Consider the following 10454-nt stretch of genomic DNA (forward strand, 5'->3'; position numbering starts at 1 on the left):
CTACCTAATAGTTAGGTGAACATATCTAATAAGATAATAACTAGTAGATAGGTACATGACTTATGCCTAATGAAGTCATACATGAAGACAAATGACTTATTTGACTAAAATTAATTATACAGATATATATTTTTCCAGCTTCAGAGAGACAGTCTACTAATGGCATCTGAAGTTTGTGCCAGAATAGTCTACAGGCTTCATTTTGTATTTTCTGGGTGTCTTTGGTTCTGTCTGGAGGAGTTCTTATCTAGAAGGAATTCTGACTAAGACTCAAATTATTATTGTAATAATCTAAGTCATTAGAATCAATGTCCTTGCCATAAAAATCTTTTTTCCGCGAGCTTCTTGGTTCATCAAAGAGCTTGGTATCAGTATCCATATCTGTTGGATCATGTGAATCTTGCCAAATCTCTGAATTGTAGTCTGGTACTACTTCAGGTTTTGCTTTTGGACCTATAGAGGTTGATTCTAAAAGTTGAGCTTTAGGCCTTAAGTAGTTAAGTTCATGTAGATAGGCTGTAATTTTCTTTCTGAGAATAGTGGAGGTGTCTTTTATGGTGACAGACTTGAAATAAGTTAGATATTCATAGACTGAATTTTGAGGGCAGAGTATTCCTTTAGGGTTTCTAAAGAAAGGTCGATGCATGATGAACAGTGAGCAGAATTCCTTACCATCGTTTGATGATCTATGACATAGACCATAGTGATTGATGATCTTTTTTAGGTCATTGCACCATTGAGGAATTGGCTTGAACCATTTGAGAAAATTCCATATGATTTTTTTTTTATTGTTCCTGTCATTTGGGAAATAGTACATGGGTATAGTGGGAACTTCAAAACCAACGGCATAGAGAGTGATCATGCATCATAAGAACCATTTTCTTCAAGTAGCAGATCATCTGAGGGACTAAAATAGAAAACTGTGAGGAATGGAGCATCTGAACAGAACTAAGTTTGGTTGTCTTTATATTGTCTGAGGACATTGGATGGGTTTTGAAAATGGAACAGATGGTTTTTTGTAAATTCAATAATTTTGGACAGGGTCATTGTTGGTGTACATCCGGGTGGAAATGTTTATGTTGTTGGAATGAGAAACTATAGTATCTGAGCTTTAGAGGAACTGGAGGAGTTTGCCATAAAGATGAGAGGAATTGTTTGAAAAGAAGTAAGTAAAGATATATTCAGTGGCCTGGTGAGGAGATCTGGGATGAGATTGAGATTCCCTTTTTATGTTGGATAGTGTAGTCATATTTATCAAACTAGCTTTTGAGCCTCAATAATTGTGGTTCTGGAAGAGTCTTATTTTTGAAATGAAGGACCTTTGGAAAAGATGAATTTTCCTTTACTATCAGAAAACGATGGCCAATAAGATGAAACTCAAATTTCTTGATTCCATTCATAATGGTTAGGATCTCTTTGTAAATCGTGTGATAGTATTTTTCAGATTCTTTGAATTGTCCACTTGTATGACTACAAATTCGTCACTTTTCTTCGAGTTCTTCAAGTAAAATAGCACCCTAATATTCATCACTGCCATAAGTCTAGAGAATTCTTTTCCCTGTGCTTGGAATTTTTAGAGGAGGGGGGTTTTGAGATATTTTCTTCAAAACTTTTATAGCTGTGGTCTGTTCATTACCCTAAGTGGGGGCCTTCTTTTTTAGCATCTTGGAAAGCTGACTAGTGTATTTGGACACATAAGAGATAAAGTCTTTGAGATAATTGATAATTCTAAGAAATTGCTAAATTTGTTTGATAGTGAGATTTGTATCTAGGAATTTGAGTAATTCTTGGGCAATGTGAAGTCCAGGGTGATACATCCTATTTTCAAATTTCATTCCAAGAAATTCAATATTAGTTTGGGCTAGGTAGCCCTTCTTTTTAGATAGCATAATCCCAAATTGTTGAACCAAAGAGTGAAATTGGGTTAAGAGCTGTTTATGGGCTAAACTATCTTTTGAAAATAGCAGAATATCATAGATGTAGATCAGGGCACTATGAAGAATAAGCTCAAAGATTCGAACCATGACCCTTTAGAATAGTGAGGGGGCAATTTCAAGCCTAAAAGGCATTATTGTCCACTGATATTAAGCATTAAGAATGCAAAATTCTGTCTTGTATCTTTCTGCTTGATCAATTCCTATCTGCCAAAATCCTACTTTAAGATTGCACTTTGACAAGATATATGCTTTTTATAAATGAGTGAATAGAGAACTAGTCCTGGGAAGTGATAATTTATCATCCATTAAGAAATGATTTGAGGGCTTATAGTCAATGACTAACCTTTTTTTCCCTCGAATTCTTTCTGATTCTTTTTCAACATAAAAAGCTTGACAGGCCCATCCTGAACTAGTGGGTTCAATAAGACCTTGTTGAAGCAGCTGTTGGCATTCTTGTTGAGCTAGCAGGAGGTCTATTGAAGTCATTCCTAGATGAGTTACCTTTGTAGGGTTGACATTCTTACTAAGCTTAAAAGAGAGCTTAATAAAGAAACTACTGTTTTTTCATAGAGGTGTTGGATGAGAGAAATCAACATGAGATTCTACACAGGATGGCATGAGTAGCTCCTTGTATTCAGTAAACTCTTTTAGAACTTCAGAAAAGGAGAATAATTTTGGAATAGTGGTGAAGGTTTTAAAAGACTTTTTGTGTTTTAAGCCAGTAGGAAGGATTTCAAGATGTTGAGCTTGCTGATAGACATCAAATCCTATTAATAAATTTTTATCAAGCAAAGTTGATCCAATTACTTTTGTCCATATGGTACAGTCTGGAAAAAACTGTATTCCAATGGGCCTTTCGGTAATGAGATTGGTGCGCAATACTTTCCCATCTATGGCTTTAAAATATTCTGAATGAGGCATTTAGGCTTCATCAGGCAACATTGCAGGATTTATCATGCTATTATGGGCACCAGCATCAAGAAAACCAATTATAGGAATTGGTCTTTCATATTTGGAAGATAGGACATGAATATGCACTAATGGAATTGAGATCAGGGGCTATACTGGATGGCATGGCTGAAGAGTATTGATAATGAGATATTCAAAATCATCTTCTGATGAAGAATTTTCTTCATCTAAATGATCTCTTCAAGGGCGAAGACAGTTTTTTCATCAGCTTTTTCTTGTTCTGAAAATAAGGACTCAATATCAGCATTGTCTAGGTTGAGATGTGTACTCTGGTGAATTTGCTGGATCAATTTTGCTACTTGTTTGGGCTTTTGAGGGCATTCTTTAGAGAAATGCTTCTTTTTTCCACAAATAAAGCATCTGTCTATTTTGAACTCTTTTTCCCCTAGTACATTTTTTTGTAAAAAAATTGAAAAGATCTTCCTTTCTTCATGTTCTTGCCATTATTGATTCTATAATGCTTCATATGCTTTTTCTTTTTGGATTTGTAGATGTAATTCTTTTCTTTGCATTTGATTGCGAGATAAGATTTTCTACACATTTTTCGCAGAAACTTGTTATTGTCTAGCATATCACTCAGAAAGCGTTGCTGATCACACATTTTTTCAAGAGTGGCTAGTGTCATTTAATAAATTTCTCTCAGGGTTATCTGGGTCATGTCTTTGCAGGTTTCCAAAATTGCTCATTATAATTCAAGCTATAATTATTCTGGCAAAGAAGCAATATAAGTGTGTCTCAGGTTAACATCATTGTATCCGTTCAACAGATAGTATCTCTGGGACATCACTTGGTAATGAAACTCAATATCTTTCTTTTTTAAAGAGCAGCATTTCATCTTAAAGTATTCTTGTTGCACTTGTCTGTTGTAGAGTGTATAATCTCCAATGAATTCCTCATAGAGAGTATTCATAACTTCTATGATCGATGCTTGGTAAAATAAGAGACACTTGTAATCTCCAAGACTCTGAAACCATTCTTTTAATGATCCAATGAATCTATAGGAGAATTCTTTCAAAACACTCGATAATACTACATCTAGTTTAAACATTTGGAGATCAAGCCAAGCAGGGAATTCTGTCATTCAATCTCTCCATTTGGCTGAAGGAGTGAACCAAGGATCAGAAGTTGGCTTGGGGAGAGCTTTGTATGGATTTTCTCCATCAAGAGTGTCAGTTGCTTACTCTACATGAGGTTCTGTGATCCTATCATTAGAGCCTATTGAAGTTGCCATCAGCAGGTTTGTGATAATTGCCAAATCCTCTTCAAAATCTGTTCCTGATGAGGAATCTGTCTCATTCGTTAGGGGACCAGCTAAACTTGCCATTGTTGGAAAGGAGGATCACTAGCTACTTGCTGTTTGTCTTTTCTGAGTTTGACTTTATCTTCCTCCATAGATTTTGAATATGAGATACTCTTAGAGGGTTAAGCAGTAGATGAGGAAGGTTGAGCTTTTGGTTTAGGCTTTTTTTGAAAAGGATTATGAAATGGTGATTGAGGATAAAGGTTTGTTTGATAGAATGGCTTATAGGCAGAGGGTGGATAAAATGAAGAAAAATAATTATAATTAGAAGGGGGAAGAAACGGATTGTGATGATCATGGTCTAATGGTGTTAGTTTCCTTTTGGCTAAGTCAGCTTCTATTTGAGCAATTTGAGCTTTTAACTTTTTGATTCTTACTCCTTTTGATCAAATTCATAGCCAAACCTTTTCTGCTGAAGTAAGGCTCTGAGGTCTTTATTAAGTTGATTGACCTGGACTAAAGATCAACATAAAGTTTATTGACTTGGGTTGATAAATTATCAACCTTTGTTTCAATCAATTGGGCTTGTCCAACTATCAAGTCCATTTTTGAGTCAATTTTTTCCAGGAAAGCATTTTGAGCCTTGGCATTTAAAGTCTGCTATTTGAGGACTTCTTCAGCATGAGCTAATGGCTTAGGTTGTCCATCTGGACTAACAGTAGATGTTTGAATAAATGGCCTAGATGTAAGCTATTGTGCTGGATTAATCTGGTGCCTAAGTGGCAAAAAATCTGATTCATACACGTCTTCTTATGAGAACATCATACAAGGCTGTACAAGAGGAAGTACCGGAGGTGGTGGAGCGGGAACCCTTTTCTCTTTCTCCCTTTCTTTTCTTAAGATTTCTAAGGCAAGTTCATAGATTGGTAAAGAATTTTTCCTTTGAACATCTTTATGAATACTAATCCAAGGTCCTGAATCTAGAAAGGAGTCCCTTTTAGCTTTTAGGGTCTTGTAAGGAGAATCTTGCTTCTTTTTCCCTTTCTTGTGACTGTGATAACTATCATCATCATCATCTCAATGTTCTAGGTGACAGTCACATCCTTTATCACACATTCTTGAACCTGGAGCATCCCAAATGAAATGTCCATAAATTTTATCTGTGTGTAGACTGGTCATCCATCTGCCTGAAAGGAGTGAACAGGAATCTTTTCCCTTTTTTCCTTGTACTAAAGAGATCATCATAGTTTGGAAGATTGCAGGAGTTTGCGAAGTGCTTCCTAGTTCCTTAAAAACTATCTTGATAGTACCATCTACTTGCCTGTGAAACATGGGCTCTACCATTTGGATAGGTTAGGAATTATCATGCAACTTTTCATAATTGGTAAACCATTCTCGTGGAATGATCTTTACCAAATCTTTTTTAGACAGTTGTCGAGGAATTTGTGAAGGAATGGAAGCATGGATTTAAGGGCATTAGAACATTGAATTTTAAAATTTTCTCTAAGGTTACTGATACACTTGAATTGTATAGATGTTTTTAAGCACATTTGCATACTATTTTATAGCATTTAGGCAAGTATTTTCATGCATAATAGTTGATTTCATGAGTTTTTGTAATTTCTATTGTAAAGCCCTTAATTCCATGTTTTCTGCGTCATTTCAGGTGTTTTGGTAAAGCCCCAGAAGTATAGGAGTGCAAAGGAAAGCTTGGAGGAGTCAAGAGACAGAGAATTACTGTTGATGCGAAGTACACAGGTCGTGTAATCCAAGCCCCAGACCTGTGTAACTCTGCCAGAAGAAAGCCAAGAGAATCAATGAGAAGCACAAGTGCACGGGTCGTGTAAGTAAACCTATGTAATTTGTAGGGACCCGTGTAAGTCTCTGCTTAGCGTAAGCTTGAAGAACCTTATGGGAACAACAGTACATGGCCCGTGTAGTTGGCGCAGAGCCATGTAACTTTCTATACCAAAACAAGATTTCACAATTCTCCTCTAGCAAGTTATACGGCCCTACATTACCGGACCCGTGTAGTGACACACGGGCCATGTACTATGCTACAGCCAGTCTTATAACTTGAATTCCTCTCCTGTTTTTGGATAAAAATGAGACTCCTAAGGCCCTTTGGACTCAAAGTGACCTAACCCTAGAGCAACCAATATAAATAGAAAAGAAAATATCAGAAGAGGAGACGGTCGGAGGAGTCTTTGCTGAGAAATTTCTTTGTCGGGCTGCATCGATGCAAAAAGAAGTTTTCCAGCTGAAGCTCCACAAGATCAAAGCTGCAAACTATCTTCGGTTCCTTCGTTTCATCTCCCTAGACAGATTTCTATTGCTTTATTTCTTTCACATGATTTTCTTTTTACTGTTTTTACCTTTTATCATGATGTTTGCTGAACTCACCATGAGTGAGTAGTTTCCTTATTCTGGATTTAGGAGAGTAATGCTTGTAATTATTATTATAGATGAACATTAAGTTTTATTTATTGGCTTTGAGATTCGTTTCTTGATTTAATTTCTTGTGATCCTAATGCATGCTATCTGATGGTACCCACTTAGACATGATTGTAGATGTTGATTGAAAGACTGAAAGGTGAAGACTAACATTAGAAAATCAAGATCTTGAACCTAGCAATTCTGACCTAGAAATAGGCTGATACCTTTGTGGAACCTAAAAATTGGTCAAAGGTTTTAAAGGATTTTAATTAATTTGATCACCACAAAAGTAGGGTTTGAATTAATTAAAATACACCCTAGATGCCTTGAGAGAGGATTTAGGATAACTTAGGGCTAATTTCCATCAAGGAAAATGATCCTCAATTCAGTAAATAAATGAGATAACATCCCTAATAAGATTCAAGTGTGAATTCTTAATTCCAGAATTGTTCCAAAATAGATTATTTCGTTTTAAGTTTATCATCCTAGTGTTTAAAATTACAAACTTCATTCCCTTATTGTTCGATAGCCTAGACAGTCAAAATTACCATGTAGATTGGTACTTGCTAAACAAAGTCCTCGTGGGAACGATACTCTACTTATCACTTTATTACTTGTTAGCGATCTGTGCACTTGAGGGGTTGTAAAACCCTGCAAACAAGTTTTTGGCGCTGTTGCTGGGGATTTCAATTTTAGTAATATCAAGCGATAGGCAATTTAGCTGATTTAGGCAGTTATATTTATTATATAATTTTATTTTACGGGTTTTATTTTTCTTCTTTTCTCTCAGGTGCCCAACTTGGTATATGACCAGAACAAAGGCCGAAGAAATTTTGGACTATGATCCAGAGATAGACAGAACTCTGAAAGCCATCAGGAGAGAAAGGAAACATCAAGAGCACGGTCAAGGAGATCCTAAACTTCCAACCATGGCCGATAATAATGACAGACCAAGACTCTTGAGAGATTACGGAGCTCCATCTGTCCAAGGATTTCAGCCCAGTGTCACTAAACCCACAGTGGAAGCCAACAACTTTGAATTAAAACTAACATGGCTCCAAATGATTCAACAAACCCAGTTTGCAGGGTCACCCACAGAAGACCCGCACTATCACCTCCAGTGCTTTCTTGCCCTATGTGACACATTCAAGATGAATGGAGTGTCTGATCAAGCAATAAGACTCAGAGCATTCCCATTTTTCTTTCGAGACAGAGCAAGGAAATGGTTACTTTCTCAACTAGCTGGAACGTTCACCACTTGGGAGAATCTCTCTCAAGCTTTTCTAGCAAGGTATTTTCCACCGGCAAAGACTGCAAAACTGAGGCTTGAGCTCAACACCTTCAGATAAAAGGAAGGAGAATCACTCTATGATGCATGGGAAAGATATAAGGACCTACAGAGGGAATGTCCACACCATGGCATAGAAGATTGGCTATTAGTGCAAAATTTCTATAATGGGTTACTACCCTCTACAAGGAGCACAGTTAATTCAGCTGCAGAAGGTGATCTAATGAAGAAAACAGTGCCACAAGCACTTGAACTTCTAGAAAGGGTTGCATACCATAATTATGAATGGTCAAATGAAAGAGAAAATGCAAGGAGAACTGCAGGGGTCCTAGAAGTAGAAGCCCTAAGCATGATAAATGCTTAATTTGATCAGCTCATTAGGAAACTCGAAAGGATGCAAGCCAACACAGTTGGTACAAACAGTCAATATGAGGACAGCTATGGAGGAGGATACATGAGTTTAGAATACAACAATTTCAATGAATCTTCCACAAAACAGATGAACTATGTGAATAATGGAGGAAACTTCAACCAGAAGCAGCCCAACAATCCATATTCAAATACTTACAACCCTGAATGGAGGAACCATCCAAATTTCTCATGGACTAATCAGCAAAACCAGCCAATAAACAAGCAACAAGGGTACAAACCACTAGCACCCCTTGGATTTCAGAATAAAGGTCAAAACTTTGCACAGCCACCACTACCTCTCCAACCTCAACAACCTGAACCGAAAATGACTATGGAAACCATGATGGAAGGATTCCTAGCAGCTTAACAACAACAAAATGAATTGATTAAATAGCTAACTTCCAGAATGGACCAACTTGCTACTCAAAATAAAATGCTAGAGAATCAGATCACTCAGCAAGCAAGCTCTTCAAGTAAGGTTGCTGGCAAACTGCCTAGCCAACTAGAAATGAACCCAAGGGAGCATTGTAAGGCAGTTACACTGAGGAGTGGGAGAACTCTAGTACAACCAAAGGTAGAACTAACAGAGGAAACCATAGAAAATTCTGATGGCCAAGCAGAGAAAAAGGAGGAAGAAGCTAAGAAAGATCAGGAAGAAGAAGCAAGGAAGACAAAGAAATTACCAGAGCCATACCAGCCCCCCTGACCTTTTCCTCAGAGATTTCAGAAAGCCAAATTGGATAAGCAGTTTGGGAAGTTTTTAGAAGTTTTACAGAAACTTTACATTAACATCCCCTTCACTGAAGCACTTTCTCAGATGCCATCCTATGCAAAATTTCTTAAGGAAATTCTATCAAAGAAAAGAAAGCTAAAAGACTATGGAACAGTAGCTCTAACAGAGGAGTGCAGTGCTATACTGCAAAACAAACTGCCTCCAAAATTGAAAGATCTAGGAAGTTTCTCCATACCTTGCCTCATTGGTGATAAGAAAATAGACAAGGTCATCTGCGATCTTGGAGCAAGCGTCAGTTTAATGCCTCTATCAATATACAAAAAGCTGGAGATTGGGGAACTGAAACCCACAACAATCTCATTGCAATTAGCTGATCGATCTGTTAAATATCTTGTAGGAATACTTGAGAACATTCCGATCAAAGTGGGAAAATTCTTCATTCCAGTGAACTTTATTGTGCTTGAGATGGAAGAAGATGTTAAAATTCCTATCATCTTGGGAAGACCATTCTTGGTAACCGCCGGAGCTATCATAGACGTCAAAAATGGGCGACTAACCCTCAAGGTAGGAGAAGAAGAAGTGGAGTTCAACTTGTTCAACACGATGAAACACAAATTTGAACCCGATAAATGCTTCAAGGTTGACATAATTAACGAACTAGTTAAAAAGGAATTTCATGAGACACATCCTACAGATCCTCTTGAAGCATGTATTGTGCACAACCACACAGTGGATGATGAAAATACAGAACTAGCAGCCTATGCACAACAGTTAGCAGCTCATCCACCCCTACCATTAGCTAAAGCTTTCAAAATGGAGGAGTTGAAGAAGGAACAAACCCAAGGTAAGCTCCAGGAAAATGCCAAACAGGTAGAGCTTAAACCACTCCCCTCTTCGCTAAGGTACGCATTTCTGGACTCAAATTCTAAATATCCTGTTATAATCAATGCTGGCCTGTCTAAGTTAGAAGAGGAAAAATTGCTAAGAGAACTTAGGATCCATAGCAAAGCCATAGGGTATAAGATAAAGGACTTGAAGGGAATCAACCCTTCGATTTGCATGCATAGGATACCCATGGAAGAAAATAGTAAACCCATAATCGAGCACCAAAGAAGACTTAACCCAAACATGAAAGAAGTAGTCAAGAAAGAAATTTTAAAACTATTAGATACAGGTATCATATACCCAATCTCTGATAGTAAATGGGTTAGTCTGGTACATATAATTCCTAAGAAAGGTGGGACAACTGTTATCCAAAATGCAAGCAATGAACTAATCCCTACTAAAGTAGTCACTGGTTGGCGAATGTGCATAGATTATAGGAAATTGAACAGTGCTACCAGAAAAGACCATTTCCCTCTCCCCTTCATTGACCAAATGTTAGAAAGATTAGTGAAACACTCTTATTTCTATTATCTAGATGGGTATTCGGGATTCTTT

General features: G+C 37.2%; 1 protein-coding gene and 1 non-coding gene across 2 annotated transcripts; one reads left to right on the forward strand and one right to left on the reverse strand.

Moving 5' to 3' along the window:
* Window positions 1-7898: 7898 nt before the first annotated feature.
* LOC131170008 (small nucleolar RNA R71) lies at window positions 7899-8005 on the reverse strand. Its single transcript, XR_009140952.1, has one exon. It is a non-coding gene; the product is annotated as a small nucleolar RNA R71 (small nucleolar RNA).
* A 1093-nt stretch (window positions 8006-9098) lies between these two features.
* LOC131169607 (uncharacterized) lies at window positions 9099-9617 on the forward strand (the record flags this gene model as incomplete). The annotated part of the gene is made up of 1 exon (XM_058128789.1): window positions 9099-9617. A coding segment is annotated over exon 1 (519 nt), but the record flags the coding sequence as incomplete, so codon positions are not given.
* Window positions 9618-10454: the final 837 nt, after the last annotated feature.

Source organism: Hevea brasiliensis, chromosome 10, assembly GCF_030052815.1.
Source record: "Hevea brasiliensis isolate MT/VB/25A 57/8 chromosome 10, ASM3005281v1, whole genome shotgun sequence".
In the NCBI taxonomy this organism is placed as follows: Eukaryota; Viridiplantae; Streptophyta; class Magnoliopsida; order Malpighiales; family Euphorbiaceae; genus Hevea; species Hevea brasiliensis.